General features: G+C 36.5%; 1 protein-coding gene across 1 annotated transcript; it reads left to right on the top strand.

The window, feature by feature from the left end:
* Positions 1-2,925: 2,925 nt before the first annotated feature.
* On the top strand, positions 2,926-14,980 carry LOC145217344 (uncharacterized). The gene is made up of 11 exons (XM_080084597.1): positions 2,926-3,141; positions 6,998-7,058; positions 7,186-7,279; positions 8,337-8,497; positions 10,142-10,282; positions 10,787-10,840; positions 11,374-11,467; positions 11,893-12,029; positions 12,872-12,985; positions 13,434-13,583; positions 14,325-14,980. The coding sequence occupies exons 1-11, from the start codon at positions 3,044-3,046 to the stop codon at positions 14,868-14,870; spliced, it is 1,650 nt and encodes a 549-aa protein (XP_079940723.1). The 5' UTR covers positions 2,926-3,043; the 3' UTR covers positions 14,871-14,980.
* The last annotated feature ends 1,913 nt before the right edge of the window (positions 14,981-16,893 follow it).

Raw genomic sequence — 16,893 nt, 5'->3', positions numbered from 1 at the left:
GTAACTATGAGATTAATTTTTATTTTGTTAAACAAACAAGAAACAAAACAAACCTGTTTTATTGTTATCAAAATGATAACTTTAGTAATAGATCAAAACCATTAACAGCATGTCTTGAACTGACGATCACTGTTTGCCTTTTTAACTTTAATACACTAAAACCAATAGACTATAAATCCTTGGTTAAACAGAATCAGTCGGTTTTAAATGAAGGAATATATATTTCGCCTACGTGGCATCATCAGTTCCTGTAACCGAAATACAATACGATATAAAAATGATTGCTAAAACAAACACGCTAAAATAAATAAAAGCAGTAAAACACTAAAACAAGATTTTACTGTTTCAAACTGTCAACGCTGTCTGAACCACAACCTCAAACACAAACAGAACAAGCGAAAACTCCGGGCACTGAATCAAGGTAGAAAAAAAATGAAAATACAGATAAGAAAAGTGGGGCAGGCACGCGTATGCAGGGATAAACCAACGGTGGTGGGTGCCGATGGAGGTCCTAACGTATTCGAGGCAGGACCATTTCTTGAATATTTATTTTAGCGTCCAATATTTTTTGCCATTTGGCCTCGCACAAGTCTAAATTTTCTTTATTAGGTCTTTCAACAAAGGTAATGCAGAAACATGTAGCGATGTCAGGTTTCTGTTTTAAAATATCAGTGTGGTTGCTGGCGTAATGCCGTAATAAAGCTGCTTTGTCATTTTTTCCTGGAAATTGAAAGTTTTCCACACCGCTCTGTGTCCGCGCCACCGTACAGCAAATGGGTTCTTTGTTTGGCCAACATAACATGCATTGCATTTTATGCATTTAGCCACATAAATACCGTAGTCGCGGCAACAAAGGGTTTGTTTGAGACGCATTTCTCCAGCGGGTGTATTAATTGTGGTAGTATTGGGCACCATTGATTTATAGTTGCCGTAATGCCCACAAAGGCCACAGTGTTGACATGGATGGGATCTTCCTGCTGTGCTTGAATTACGCTCTTCACACGCAATGCGCCTGTAGTTTGTTAGTAATCCTCCCAGTGTAGCTGGCCGTTTGTAAACCACGCAAACATTGAGTTGCAGGTTCTTTTCCTGAAATCTGTAGCGACTTAGGAAAAGCCGTTGGCCAGACAAGTCTTGTGGTGTTGTTCTTTTTTGGCTTTTTTGACTCTGTTGCCGTTGTGCTGTCTCAGGTCCAGGTTTTGGCAGTTGTGCGTTACTAGATTTTTCGGAAAATGCGATCGCAAACATTTCTGCTGCAGTCTTTCCAGGCTGGTATTATAGAGCTCATCATTTTCGTTAAGTCTCCTCAATCGCCTTGCCTCCCCAACAACAATGGACTTAAATATGCTGAGTGGGTGGTGTGATGTTCCGTGTAAAAAAAGGCGATTGATTGCAGTTGGCTTAACAAAATCAGTCAAAATAAAACCGAAAGGATTTTGGGGAAAACATACATGCAGCACGTCCAGAAATTCCACTTGATCATCTTTCTTTGCAGTGCAGAGGCTGCGAAACGTCAGTTTAAGATTGTATATCTCCAGTCCTGTAGTCAGTGCCGCCTGTATCTGTTTATTTGAAGCAGGTCCGCTTGCAACCCAAATCAGATCATCAATGAACCTTTTAAAAATTAGTGCTTGCTGTAATATGCCTTTTGCGCTCTTTATAATGTAGTGAAGGGCTACATTAGCTAAAGATACCGAATGGTTGTCTCCGGTTAATATTCCCTCGGTTCGTGTGTAATACTTTCCATCATACTTGGTAACTACATTGTCAATGGTGAACAGTATTAGGTGCAGTAGTTGATTCTGTCCCTTGCTGCTGAAGTTCGTCTGTTCTGAAAACGCTTCAGAAACTGCATCCTCGGAAGGCTTGGCAGGGCAACGACGGCTGCAGCCGTTATGTTAATGCGATGTCCTATTTGTTCAGCTCTATTTAAGTTTGCTTCTTTCCACTTTTTTACGGCATCCATATATATCCAAAAGTGCTTAAAACCGAAACCGAATCTTTTACCAACACAAATTAGTGAGGTACCGCAAAATCTTTCAAACTACCATACCTAAAATCACGTCTTATTAATATTATTTTGATAACACTATCGTTTTTCACTCAAGACAAAAAGTCAGTAATTCATTGGCAGGCCGGCAAATATGGCTGATGCAACCGTAAACCGCACAGAACTAAAATTATAATCAACCACAACTATCCTGTTGTATACCACCAATGTTTGCGTGTTTTCTTGAGTTGCCGGTTGAAATCACTTTTTGCGGATGGTTCAGTTCACTATTTTGTGTTCCATACCGTTTTAACATAATTTCAGGCTTGATATTATGGTAGGAGCCGTAGGCGGAGTGGCGCCGCCACCTTGGGTTTTTAAAGCAAGGTGGCGACCACCGTGGATATTTTGGTTAGTTTGTTGCTGTAATGTACGAAACATCGTCAAATCGGAAGAAAATTTTGAACAATTTAGCTTTTAAACAAGCGTGCTGGCAATACAGCAACAAAACGTGCCTCAAAACTGGAAACAATTTTGATTAATGCCTTGTTTATGACGTCAAACACACAATTGTCTGCCAGTGAAAGTTGGGCCATTGTTGTGTACAGTGCAAATGTGTTGTAATAAATGGTTAAATTTGACGAATCATTTTTTAAAGTTGCTAAGCCAATGATAAACGTTACAGCAACGTGTTAAAATTGCCGACTAAACATTATTTGAAACATCTTTTTTCTGATTGTGACGAACGTTGCATTCTAGGAAAGTTTTTTGGCTTTGAATTTGAGTTCTTGTACAGTTGCACGCATTAGTGACGTCACATAAAGTGACGTCATATTTTATGTCCGCCACCTTGCATTTTTGTAAAACTCGGCGCCTAGGGTAGGAGCTATATTTCCTTTCACCAAGCGAAATAATCTTATCCAAACTCAATTCCGTCTTTTAGATCCGGTTTCCAGTATTTCCGTCGTTCCGTATTCTCCTGTCGCAGGCATGTCCGTTTTCCAATTTGGTCAAAAAAAAGTTTAGGGGGTTGCTGGTGTATTTTCTTTCGAAATGTGCGAAATTGGACCTGAAATTTGCGAAGTGCAGGTCGTATGTCACAGCCCAATTCATGGATTTTTACCAAAATGTGAATTCGACGGTGATGAAAGGTAACTGACAACTTTTCAATTTTTAATTTTTACGAACTGCAAATGTTTTGTTTTTACAAATACCATCAGATATTTGTGTCTTACATGGATTTCTTAACATGCTGGAAGTAATATATATTTTTGTATTAATGTTTTAATTGCAAAACATGTCAGTAATTTGTTTTTTACAAATGGCAATAATAAATTTGATCACTGACAACTTTTTAATTTTTTTTTTTAATTATATGAACTGCAAATGTTTTGTTTTTCCAAATACCTTTAAATATTTGTTTCTCGTTTTTCTTAACATGCTTAAAGTAATATATATATATATATATATATATATATGTATCAATGTTTTAATTGCAAAACATGTCATTAATTTGTTTTGGCCAGTCTGCAGAACATGGTAGTTCCCCACAAGATCTCGCGCGTGCAGGATCTATATGTCCAGCGTTCGCGTGTGCATGGCCCGTAAATTCGCGTGCCAGACCAATTTCAGCAGGCGCAAAGCAAGCGATAGAGTTTAATAACAGAACAATGAATGCCTTTGGTGCAAAATTTCTGCGTGTTTCCAAAAATTTACAATTTTTTATTTCAAAACAAAATGGCGCGTGCAACTGCCATACTCTGCCGACTGGTGTTTTGGTACTGAATTACGGATACCGCTACTCCCAATTGGAGTTGTTTTTCTCGCAGAGATTTTATATTGTTAAAATATTTGTACGGAATTACAATTTTTCAGCACAGATTGTTTTTCTTTTGATTGGCGAATAAACTCAGCTCAAGTGGATGTAATGAATAACGCAATTTGTATGTAATGTTAAAGTTATAGAATCTTTAACAGTTTTGCTTCATTGCAGCTGCACTGCTAAACCCTACACCATTCATTTGTGTAACAATTAATTTTTTGTCTTATTGGAATTTTTTCTATTTTGTCAAAGAGCTTGAAATTGTCAACAACTATTTGTTAGACAAAGTGTTTTTTATTGAAGTTTGATCGGCCCAGTTTGCAGTCTGGGTAAGTTCATAACCTACCTCCCAAACTATCAATAAAGCGTATGTTTATTGACCTAAATGTCACGGTTTACAAGGGAAAATACAAAATATTGCATAGGCACTAGGGGTGCATCTAAAATATACAGGACCAATTGGATATATCACTGCTTGGTGCACCCTTATATCGTGAAGTAAAAAGGCACATAGCATTATACAGGTGCACCATCAGGTGATATAAACATGCACCAAGTGATATAAATGTGCACTAAGCGATATAATGGTGCACCAAGTGATATAAATGTGCACTAAGCGATATAAAGGTGCACCAAGCGATATTAAAGTGATGCTAAGGTTCTCCAAGTGATCTAAGCCATTCTGTGTGTATATTTTAGATGCACCACAGGCACTAGTACCAAATTTGCAATAGAAGATTCATGACAATTATTAAAAATGTGAATTTTTTTGCTTTAGGGTTTTATTATGGGTCCCCTTCCCTGAAGGGGACACATATTGTTTTTGTCTATATTTTTTTTTTCTTTTTTTCTTTTTTCTTTTTTTCTTTCTAACGCAGATTTGTTCCCACGTTTTGGTCAAGAAAGAATGGTTCAAACTTTTTCAAATTTACACATATTACAGATATTGGTCTAAAGATGGTCCATGTGAATTTTGACCCCGTTTGATCCCTCGGTTCACTCACAGCCCCCCAAAACGTGAAATTTTTAGCGCGGATTTGTTCCCACGTTTTGGTCAAGAAAGAATGGTTCAAACTTTTTCAAATTGACACACATAATAGGTATTGGTCTAAACATGGTCCATGTGAATTTTGACCCCGTTTGATTCTTCGGTTCACCCACAGCCCCCCAAAACGTGAAATTTTTAGCGCGGCTATTGTTCCCACGTTTTGGTCAAGAAAGAATGGTTCAAACTTTTTCAATTTTACACACATTACAGATATTGGTCTAAAGATGGTCCATGTGAATTTTGACCTCATATGACCCAGAGATTCACCCACAGGCTCCCGAAACGTAAATGTGTCTAACGCTCGTTTGGTCAAGAAAGACACTGTAGGCAGAAGTACCAAGAGAGTAACTCACTGGTTTACGATAGCGGGAGGGCTCAGCTTGATGTCGGACAGACATTTTACGAGACATCGTTTCAGTGATTAGAAATCAGCTGTTTTGCACAGCAATGCTATGTCGTTTTATTAAGTTATCACTCACATTTTTAGTTTTGGCGAAGGTTTTACACCTATGACATGATTTCAGCCTAATAAGCGTGCTTCGGTTTTATATATGTCAAGAAAAACTTTGTTAATAAAAGTTAAGATGCAAAAATTAACTTTACTTTTTTGCCAAATAAATGTTTTTTTAAATGCTCGCTGTCAGGTTGGCCGCCGCATGATCACGGGTTACTTAAGGTCAACTAGTCGGTATTACAAACACAGCTCAGAACTTTCTTCATAACGTAGCGTTTTTTTAACAATCAATTTAGGAGTCAATACTCAAGGCATGTATAAATTAGACTTAACAGTATTGTTGAACACGAATGACGGCGTGCTATTGAAAACGGTGTCAAAAGGTCAAACAGTCGTTTGGCGTGTGCACCCTGAGAGGTTACTACAGGTCAATGGTACTCATTTTGCGAAACAAAGTTAAATGAAAAACAATTTGTTATGTATACACTTGTAGCAAATTGCTTTTTAATTTAAAGTGTCTGTAACACAACTGTTACAGCTTTCTAAAAAAAATTGCGTTCAAAACCCGACCTTGGAGGACTATATCTGGGTCAAAGCAAGAGATTAGATTTAAGTCTTTGTTACGTTTTTTTAATTTTGTAATTACATGACAATAATAGTGCAAAAAGAATACGAACAATTTTTTTTATTGTTGGGTTAATGCTTTCTAAAAATTTGTCCTTAAGAATGTAAAAATCACCGCAACATTTGTTTACTGTAAATCCGCACAAACGCGCGTGTGGGGACCCATCAGTTTTTGTTTACAAAAACAATCATATGTGTAGATCAAATGATGTGTATAGTTAATTGGTAAATATCGTATAGAATATATAAAATGGAAGTATATCAGAAAGCCACTCTTCTAGTTTAACTCTAAGTTTTTTCTTCTGTTCATATGTTTTAGCGCATCATAGACAATCGTCTACTAGTGATGGGACGGGTACCCGGTACTCGGTATCGATGGTATCGAACGATTTCAGTGGTATCGATACTCGTACTCGGTATCGAAATTTTTTGTCTCAGTTTTCGATACCAACGTGCGAGTACCGAAGGTCCGTTTACACCATAAGAATACGGGCAACTTTATGAAAATATTTGCTTCGGACAGCATAAAACTGGAAAAAAGTTCCGCCAGGTTACAGATGTTTTTTCGCTATCGTATGGAGATTACTTTTTTCTGTATGTGTGTGTGCGCACGCCTGTACCCCGACCATGGCAGATAAATTAGCCGGTGATATACAACTAAGTACAACACTGTACTTAAGTACTCTGTAATCGTACTCGGTACTCGGTACTCGGTATCGAAGGTATATACATGTGGTACTCGTACTCGGTATCGGTACTCGCTTCAAAACCTGGTATCGTCCCATCACTATCGTCTACCTCGCATTTTGAACACAATTAACTGGTAGAGACATTATAGTTTGTTTACTATTTATTTTGCTATGAATTAAAGCAATCCTCACAATCCAAGACTGCAAAGTCATTTATTCCAAATGCTTTTTATCTAGTTCAGTGTTGGTTACATATTAAAGAGTAATGGTATATATAATTAGTCGCATAAAACCTGAAAGTGTTTCAATATATTCATGAGATGTGATTCTATGAATTGCTATTTAACTGAGACTTTGTTTGTGTTTGCAGAAATGCTCTATCTGGATATACTAACAACCGATCTCGAACTGATGCATCATATATTGAAAAAGTATGTACAGAAAAACTTTCATTTGAAAATAACCAGATTATGCAATTCACAAGAGTTTCTTTATAAAATCCTTATAATGATCTACAATCCTTATACATTTTTAAGAATATATCTGTATTTTTTACAGTGGTTCCCAACAAATGAGGAGGCACGACAGAACATGGACGAATTCGCCGAGTCATTGAACTCAAAGCTGTCAAAACTTTACACTTTTAGTTACGGTAAGTTTTTTTTATCAAATTAAAAAATATGTTAATAAAGTAACTTTATGGAGGTGCAGCTATACAATGGTTTTAAAGTATGTACAAATCTTGTTAATCAATAATCACATGACAGCCTAATCCACTGTATTGCATTTTTGTTTTGTTTGAGTATTTTTTTAGCCTGTTAAATGATTTGGACGGTATAAAATTTTTCATAGATTGCTTTGTACATCATTTCTGTTTTTTCTGTCTTGACAAAAAAGTGTCATCGATTTTACTTAACCTGTCAGATTTTTTGCGGGTTAGAACAATGTTACTCAAGTTTCTGACATTCTGGCAGGTTATCATTTATTGGCTTGATGGCTTTGCATTGGTGACCGTGACAATAGGTTTGGTTAAAACGTTTGAATAAAAGATGACTATTTTTTATGTGACTTTAATCGTTTAATGGCTGCTTTGATTATAACAATTGCAAATTTACGGACCATAAGGCGCAATTTAAATCCCTTTTTTCCTCATAAATTGATCGTGCGCCTTATAAGTCGGTGCGCCTAATGTATGGATCAAGTAGTGCTTTATTGCCTACACTCCAGTACGGATACTATTATTATATAAATCAACCACCGTCTTACACAATAAACTACGGTAAAAGCAACTAGCAACTGTGATATTCACTAGACTCATTTTTTTTGCTCATTGTACTATTGAGACTTGCTTACATTTATTAAGTAACAAGTAAACTTTTATAACCCATACTCCTTAAAATACGTTGCGTTCTATAGCCCGGTGCGCCTTATGTATGAACAAAAAGCTAATCAAAGCAATTTATTGATAGTGCGCCTTATAATCGGGTGCGCTTTATGGTCCGTAAAATACGGTAATCAGATAGGTCCTAAATTACACCGTTTTTAGTTATCTATTATGTAATTTATATATTTATTTAGAAAGACACCTATATATATGAAGAAAGAAGTTATGGAGTTATATTAATGGTTTATTTTTAATTCAGTAATACGCCGATTGTTTTATTACAAAAAAAGGATTTTGTCAAATAAAAAACTCCTGTACTTTACAGATTCAACGAGCAAAAAAGTATACTGGAATGATGAAAGTGTTCCTTATATTATTCTTGGTCGCGAAACTCTCAGACTATTGTCACATCATAATTTTGTTGACTTAACTAACAAACCTGCAACCCTGACCTGTTTCAAAACTGAAATATTTCCAAAAAAGCAGGTAAAATGGCCAAGAACAAATAATAAACATACACTAGAACAGTGGTTCCCAACCTTTTTTTGACGCGACCCAAATACTTCCCAAAATTTTGTTTTGTGGTTTCTCGCGACCCATAGACACGCATTCTTATTATTCTGGATGTATTTTTGTCTTTAAATCAGGTATGTTTTTCGAAAACTATTACGCCAGTTTGGAAAATTAAGAAAAATAAACAAACAGTTTTCGTTTTTTTTTGACAAAACATTTCCATCAAGCGCAAATTTTAGAGCTGGCTCAAAGCATTATCAGCCAATATGACGTCACAAACAGAATTAACCATTATCACGCCAAGTTGTCTTGAAATTAGTTTTGGGGCAACAATTCAAAGCAGTTTGTTAGATCATAGACAAAATAAGATTACAATTATGCGCAAACAATACCTTTTCTTTTGTTGAAAACAATAGGACATTACTCGGTAGAGGAGAATCCAATCAATTTACATTACATTTACCAAATTAAATGATACAAATACTTCGCAGTTCGGCCTTTAGGAAATGTAAAAGTGTAACAAGTTTAAGGGATAGCTCGTTATCATTGTATTTAAAAAGTACAACCGGTCACTATTCATAGCCTAAATAAGTGTCCCCTGTGGCAAATTAAATGCCTAACATTGCTCTCGAGATCACAAAATGCACAAACAATCGCCAGTAAACACAATTTATTCAAATACTTTATCTGCTTGTAAGATAAAGTTAGCTGAGTTTTACAGTTCTTGTAAGCTGAAATATTCATACAATCAGTATTGTTGAAATCGCCCCCATTGAAGAACCCTGTTTTAAAGCCTTGTGAAAAAACGCCACGAAACGTAGTCAAAGATTGTCACAAAAACAGGTGACCCAACAGAATTTTCAGCCGACCCAACTTTTGGTCGCGACCCATAGGTTGGGAACCACTGCACTAGAATTAGCTTGATGAAGAAACAACTGACTGAGAAACTGATGTTTCGTTTATTTCAGCTCAAATTTGTACCTAGTTTGGATTAGCAGCTAATGTTAACACATTAAGAAGCAAAATACAGGGGCCCACTTTGGATGCACTGCAGCTACACCATTGCCACTAAAACTACTTAAGTTTTTCATATATTTGTGGTATAAACCATTTTGAAGTTATATGCGTCCTAACAAACTAAATATGCATGTAATTTCAAAACCTGGATCAGCTTTGAAGCGTTCATGCAGACCAGCGTTCATGGCACACTCATATGTAATTCATAGTATGCCAGGCCTATTAAAGGCGTAATACAGCACCAAGCATTACCATATGGCAAGGCATAAACAAGAAAAATTTTGCATGCCGTGGGATTCGAACCTACAACATGAGTCTTTCCTGGACTCGCGTTTCACCAACTGAGCTAGTCAGGCTCAATGGTGAACCCTTCAAAAGTCTAACCACAAGCACCGTTGCCTGCCTCATATGCTGAACATGTCAGTCCAAATTAGGGATCACTAGTTTCACCATTGATCAGCTAAGATTAAATACATTTATATTGCGATCAGCCCTGAAGCGTTTATGCAGACCAGCGATAATGACATATATACTTATTGTAAATCATAGTACACCAGGCCCATTAGCTTCATATTTTAACGATTGTTGTTTCGATTTCAGCTGCGACTTGATAAACCTCATCTGAGAGCAGCAATGAGCAAAGTGATCAGACACGATTTGTCCTTGAAAAAACCCAAACTTCCTAAAGAAGGAGCATATTGCGTTCGGTTTCCAATTATTGACATCCAACTGTCCATGCAGGTTTGTATTTTAGACAACTATATATTGATAATTTGGCTCCAATGTATGAATGCATTATGACCCAAGTCTGTCAAGCTGCATGACTTGATGCTGGGATGTTGAATGTTTTTTTATAGTTTAGACCAGGGTGTGATTTTATGTTAAATCTGTGTTACATTTAAACCAGCAAACTGTACTAGATGCTAGGGATGGGTCAAAACTGCAAATGATATGTTTAATCAAGCACCGAGCATCTCACAGCTAACCATTCCAAATTCCTGCTAGTTTTGAAGCTTTCCTAGGTCTCTTATGTCACCAGCGATGTTTTAAGCTGTACAGAAATGCGCATTTTTCAACATCTGACACATTTAATAAAACAGTCATTTTTGTTCTTGGGTAGCCTTTTCGAACACTAGTTTCGTACAAATAGGTAAGAAAATGCAAACCTAATGCTCAGATCAGTTTGTACAACTGCTCGGTCAAGCACCGCCCATCCCTACTAAATGCTAAACTATTGCCTTTTAGGCTGGAAACAATGTTGAAATAGATGACTCTCCAATTAATAAACAGACAATACCGGTATGTATGTTTATTTTAAACAACTGTGTATTAGAGATTTGTGTAGTGCCAGTGGCTAAGTACCGTTCTTTCTTATTGCGACTATTTTTTTTTAAATCTGACCCGATTCGTGAAACAAAACAAAATTTAATTAAATTTATGTAATAAACCAAACCTTTAGCTTTCTTTCAAAGGATTAAACAATTCTCTACTAATCAAATGTTGCTGCTTTAGTGTGCACATATTAAATGCAGTTGTTTTACATATGTGTACTCAGTGGTGGGATTCCACTTTTTTGTCAGCCGGTTCTATCACAAAAGTCATATTTTGAAACCGGTTCTGTTGCAAAAAGTCCATTGATAGTAACCAGTAATGCTAACCGGTTCGCTGATCTCATAAATTTCGTGAGACGGTTCTATAGAACCGGTGCGAATTGGCTGAATCCCACCACTATGTGTACTTGGTATCAAACTTTTTAATGAAAAACGTAGTTTTGATGGTTTAGCACGTAAATCTTAACCTATTCATATCCCTAACCTAATAACAATTTTTAGTGCATTAATTCAATAGAAGAAGCCGACCAAGCAATTGAGGAATTTGAAATTGCTACAATGTCAAAGTTTATTCTCTATACAAACCGGAAATTCGGTAAGGCAAACGTTTTTTTATCACATACATTTTACTTCAATATAACGCTTAATCCAGTTATTAGCAATCAGGTTAATTGGTGATTCTGTTTAATTGCATGAGCAATGTAAATCCTAGACAGGCCCATGATTTGTTAGGAAAATCGAATGATTTCTTTGTGAAATTCATACATTAGTTTTGCAGTAGTAAGAAAAACTTTAAAGACTATTTACAAATATATGGGTGCCATAAGCGCATGAATGTTTCTGTATTTTTTCAAAGGATTGTCCAGCCTGTTTTATGGTATATTAAAAAAAGACTTTTAACCCAATTTGGGCTTATGGCTGGGTTTTGGACTGGTACTTTTGGTATCATCCTAAATTTAGAGTTATTCTATAAATACTGAACTGTGTTACTGCATTTTTAAACAGTCAAATAATTTTTAGATATTGCACAGTCGAAAATTCGATGGGACGAAACACTGACTCCATACGTTATCATACAAAGCAAGACGCTTGCTTGTCAGCACGGGAAAGATTACAACAAATCACACAACGACAAACGAAGGACACCATCGGAACAGGTTTGAATAACAACAATTCTATCATGTCCAAGTCTGCTGGGACATAATAACGTAATCAGCACTGAAGCATCCTTGTTTTGCAATTGTTTAACTAAGATAAACATGCAACCATAGTGGGTTTGAATTCTGAATTCCACCTCTAACTAGCTTGATTTGGTATAATGCCTTCAATGGGCCTGGTGTCATAGGGTTTATAAATGAGTGTGCCATGATCACTGGTCTGCATTGGCGCTTCAGGGTTAATCCCATTATGAAAATCTGTTCATCTTTACTTTAATTAAAAATTGTCATAAAATACAGACTGCATAAAATTATTTCATCTACATGATACATTTGGTGACTTGTTTGTACATCAGTTGAAACATAGACATACTTATGTTTTTCACCCAAAACAAGGACAACCGAAAAACTGAATTTTCAGGCGTTTTGCATTTATACAAGCCATGACATTTTACATGGCATATTTTTTGCCAAAAACAATCTGTTTCAGCAACTCATTGTTTGTAAAAATACTTCATGCATCTCAGGTCTAGGTTTACTTTTACTTGTAGCAGGGATTTGACTTGTAATTGTTGAAAATAAGGACATTTCTTAGAACTAAGGACAATATATTTTGCTAAGACATGGCCCTTCAAAAAAAGACAAATCTTGGAAATAAGGACGGTATGGCAACCCTGACTATAAGCTTGCATTCTTGGGATGTTGTAGCACTTTAAAAAGCAGTGCTAGTTAACCCAGTTAAGCATTCTTCTTTTTCTATGTCTATGTTCCAGTCCTGTTATCAATGTAGTGAAAGTAGATTGATTTAATTTTGCAGTATATCATCACAATATTTTTTTTAGATTTCAGAACACACAAGCCCACATGCAAAGAGGCAGCGGCAAAGAAGTAGCAAGAAAATGGATTGCAAAGCAAAAATCCGAATAAAACATTTGATGAAATTTCCAGAACATCGGGTTAACATTTTTTATGATTCATTTGTAATGGTTGTTCTTTCTTTAGTACAATGACTATGTTTTAAATATTATGGGTCCCCTTTCCTGTAGGGGACACTTATTGTTTTTGTTTGTTTTGTTTTTTCTGTACTACACAGGTATGTTATACGTGTTTGGTCAAGAAAGTGTGCTGTAAATTTATTCAAATGGGCACAGTTCTTAGCTATTGATCCAAATTTTATCCTCCTGAAGTTTGACCCCGATTGACCCAGCGGTTAACTCACAGGGCCCCAAAATGTTTTACTGGGTCCCCTTCCCTGAAGGGGACACATGTTGATTCTACTCAAATTGTTTTTGTTTTTTTTATCATAAACTTACAGAAAATAATCTTAGCAATGACATATCCAAAGAAACTTTATAAGCCACAGTTTGCAATAAAATAAATACGATACTTTTTCATGCTTTGTAGATAACAACTTCTGATTCATTTGAACAAACTGGAAAAAACAAACTTATTCATCGTCTGCTAATAAGCCAAGATCCATCTTTACATAAAGAACATGTTTGTGAAATCATCTTTCCAACGAACGAAGACCATTCAGGCCATCCACTTGGAGAGGTAAGCAAGAGCGGGGTAAAATGAAGGAGCTGTGGGACTTCTAAAGGGTTAAATGATGTTTCTATCATCAGTACCTTACTTCACAAGTGGTGTGTTCAGCTATACAGACCAGAAATGTGCATTATTCCAACATCTGACACATTTAATAAAACAGTGATTTTTGTTCTTGGATACCCTTTCGAACACTAGTTTCGTATGTTAGCAGGGTATGAATATGCAAATTCAATGCTCAGGTCAGTTTGTGCAACTGCTCGGCCGAGCACCGAGCATCAAAACAGTGATGCTTGATACCAAGGGTTCTGGCTCGGCCCGGCCCATCCCTAATATACATGAGTATGCCGTAACTACTAGTCTGCATGGTTTCTTTAGAGCTGATCCTAGTATTGAATTTACTTTTATCTTAACTGACTAATAGTCGAACTGGTGACTCTTACTATAAAAATGACATGTGTAGCATATGAAAAGGCAATGGCGCTTGTGATTTGACTTTTGGAGGATTCTCCACTGAGCCTGTGTAGCTCAGTTGGTAGAGCCAAGTCCTGGAAAGACTCCTGTCGTGAGTTCCAATCCCACCACAGCCTAGATTTTTCTTGCCTTAGCCTTGCCATATGTTCTTGCCTGGTTTACTGAGATAAATATTTGAATGTGCCATGATCGCTGGTCTGCATGTTTCAGGGCTGATCCCAGTAATGAACAAACGTTCACTTAGCTATTAGAAATCTATTATTTTTTCTTTCATAGGCCGCTGCAATGAACCAAACCATAGACAAAGCGATAACCAAGAAAATAGACCAACTTGTAGATGAAGGTGTACGTTCCATTCCAGCTATACAAGAAGCCCTTCAATCGTATGTCACAAACGAACTGTTCAAAGACCGCGAACCCCCGCACACCACAAACAGAAGATTTTACCCCACAAAGACCTCAATTAGAAATCACTACGCCTTAGCAAAACGTCGAAAAGCAAAAACTGAAGAATTAGACTCGAAAAAAGAAGTTATAGTTGATAATAGTGAACAACAAGATAAAATTGTGGAACGACTTATTGAAATCCAGAACTTAATGTACAATGTGAAGTCAAAACAATCTCTAAATGATATATTATGTTATTTAGATGCTGCAGTTGGTATAGCTCAAAATTGTACCGAAGAATCAGAAATAGTATTAGAGCCAGTTGATAATGATTATACACAACCTAATACTAAACGGAAAAGTCATTCTGATAATTTAATTGAAATTAGCCCTAAAAAGTTATGTTACCCTAGTAGTGAAATGTTTTTGTCATAAATTTTGAATAATGTTTTATTTTTTTGCTGTGGTGATCTTAAATATGATGGAGTACTCTACTATTTTGCCTTTTTTCTTTCAATTTTCTGATAATACATTTTTTCCGTCAATTTTTGTCACTTTTAACAGCGAAAAACAAACCAAAACCGGCTGTACGCTCACTATAAACATCCACCAAAAATGAGTTGGCCATTTTCTTTTAACTGTAGCGTGATTGAGATTGAGATAATTTTCAAGTTTGTGTGCCAGGCAGGGCTGACACTCCTTGGGATTTTTCCCTAGATCTTGGGATTTTATTCGTGAGTTAAAGATGTTGGGCAAACCTTTGAAACCTTGGGATTTTTACTATTTTACGTTGAATAAGTCGTAATTTCACTTATTCCTATTGCTGCCAAAAAAATCAACTTCAGCTGCTGATTAGATGTTTTCAGATGACGGCTTGCTTAAAATAACACCATTAATTTAGTGTTTGAGGCTTTGTCAGGTCCGTCTTAAGTAGTAAACCTTAAGTAGTGTGCTGAGCTATTTTTAATGTCATTGCTGTTGTAACAATGCCTTTATCTCTACCTTGCACGTGACAAGAAATATGGTGGCCCGTGACAAGAAATACAGTGGTCCTGCTTTGTAGTGGCCAAGCGACGGTTTCTAAGCTACCTAAACATCGCAGTGTGGTGTGAGGTATCCCGTGAACACTATTGAATATATATATTGCCAGCACCATCAGATTTAAATCGAATTATGATTTATTGTAATTACAAACATCCTGTATGCACAAAGGTAAGGTGTCTAGAAATAAAAGTATGTGTATTTAACTCACTTTTATTATCTTGGTATTTTTGTTTAAATCTTGGGATTTTTCGTAAGTAAAACTTATGAACAGATCCGTAGGCTATATAGCAGGGGTGTCCAACCTTTGCGGCCAAAGGGCCACATGCGGTTTACGAATGATTGCGCGGGCCACTTGAGTGTTACTGCTAATTTGGAATCTTAAAAATAGCTGTCTTATAATTTCTAATTAAAATCCTCACACCGAAATTCTATTCTTAGAAATGTGTATTATCCTCGTTTACAGTTATAAGAACAATAAACACACCAAGCTATAGTTAAGTCAACAAAGTTTTTCCCACATGTCGACATTTCAATGTGAAGTTTGGCCCTGTTTTTCTCTCACAAGTTTGGCAATATTCGGTGAAATGTACGATGGAGCAATGCGCAGCGATGTTTCCATATGGCTGTGAGAAATCACTGATCTTACAGGGGATTTAATGTCACATGTCAACCTTTCTTGGAAAGTTCTGTTTGCGTTACTTGCTTTTTGTTTCCTGTTTGGCATAATCTATATCAGTGCTCTTCAACCGGTGTGTACGGTGCCCCCTAGGGTGCACCAAAATATGCATGGGGTGCACCAGTACGAAGGGGTATACAAGGGTGCATCACAAACTTTTAATGAACCATTAGTTGACTGTCAGGATATTAGAAAAAAGATGTAGGTTTCAAATGATGCGAGCCAAGGTAAACTTTTTTAATGTTTTATCCCCGTGTCCAAGTTTGATAGTGTTTGCGTTACAGTCGGGTTATATTAGGACATCGAGTTTAAGCTTTTTCTCCTGTGTTTTACAGAAAATTCGCGAACATATGCTTGGAGTATTAGTAGCAATTCAAGCAATTTTTGCGAGCTCTGCTCGGTTTGATTGACATGATGATATGCATAATGATTTTTCATATCGCTTTTATCTCAGTTAACCTTTTTAAGTAAACAGGGTGCATGAGTTCGCCACAACAACTTTAAGGGTTCACCAAGCCAAAAAAGGTTGAAGAGCACTGATCTATATCACTACAGAGTGCGGAAGATGTTTTACTGCTAAATGCGTTTTGCGCGAGTCTCTGATACCAGATCTCAATGAACCAAGAAACATTACTGACTGACTCTTGAAGTACAAGTCAAATTGTGACGTAACAATGTAGAAATTGTGATGTGCACAACAATGCGCATTGTGACGCAATCAAATTAACTGGAACAGTT

Source organism: Phallusia mammillata, chromosome 3 (assembly GCF_965637545.1).
Source record: "Phallusia mammillata chromosome 3, kaPhaMamm4.hap1.1, whole genome shotgun sequence".
In the NCBI taxonomy this organism is placed as follows: domain Eukaryota; kingdom Metazoa; phylum Chordata; class Ascidiacea; order Phlebobranchia; family Ascidiidae; genus Phallusia; species Phallusia mammillata.
The sequence above is the reverse complement of the archived record's forward strand: the minus strand, read 5'-3'. Positions and strand labels throughout refer to the sequence as shown.

Excerpts from the sequence above, each read along its gene's own strand:
- LOC145217344 (XM_080084597.1), top strand. The coding sequence starts at position 3,044 with ATGTGCGAAATTGGACCTGAAATTTGCGAAGTGCAGGTCGTATGTCAC. Across the intron at positions 7,280-8,336 it reads ACTTTACACTTTTAGTTACG|ATTCAACGAGCAAAAAAGTA; the intron begins GTAAGTTTTTTT and ends TGTACTTTACAG. Across the intron at positions 10,283-10,786 it reads ACATCCAACTGTCCATGCAG|GCTGGAAACAATGTTGAAAT; the intron begins GTTTGTATTTTA and ends ATTGCCTTTTAG.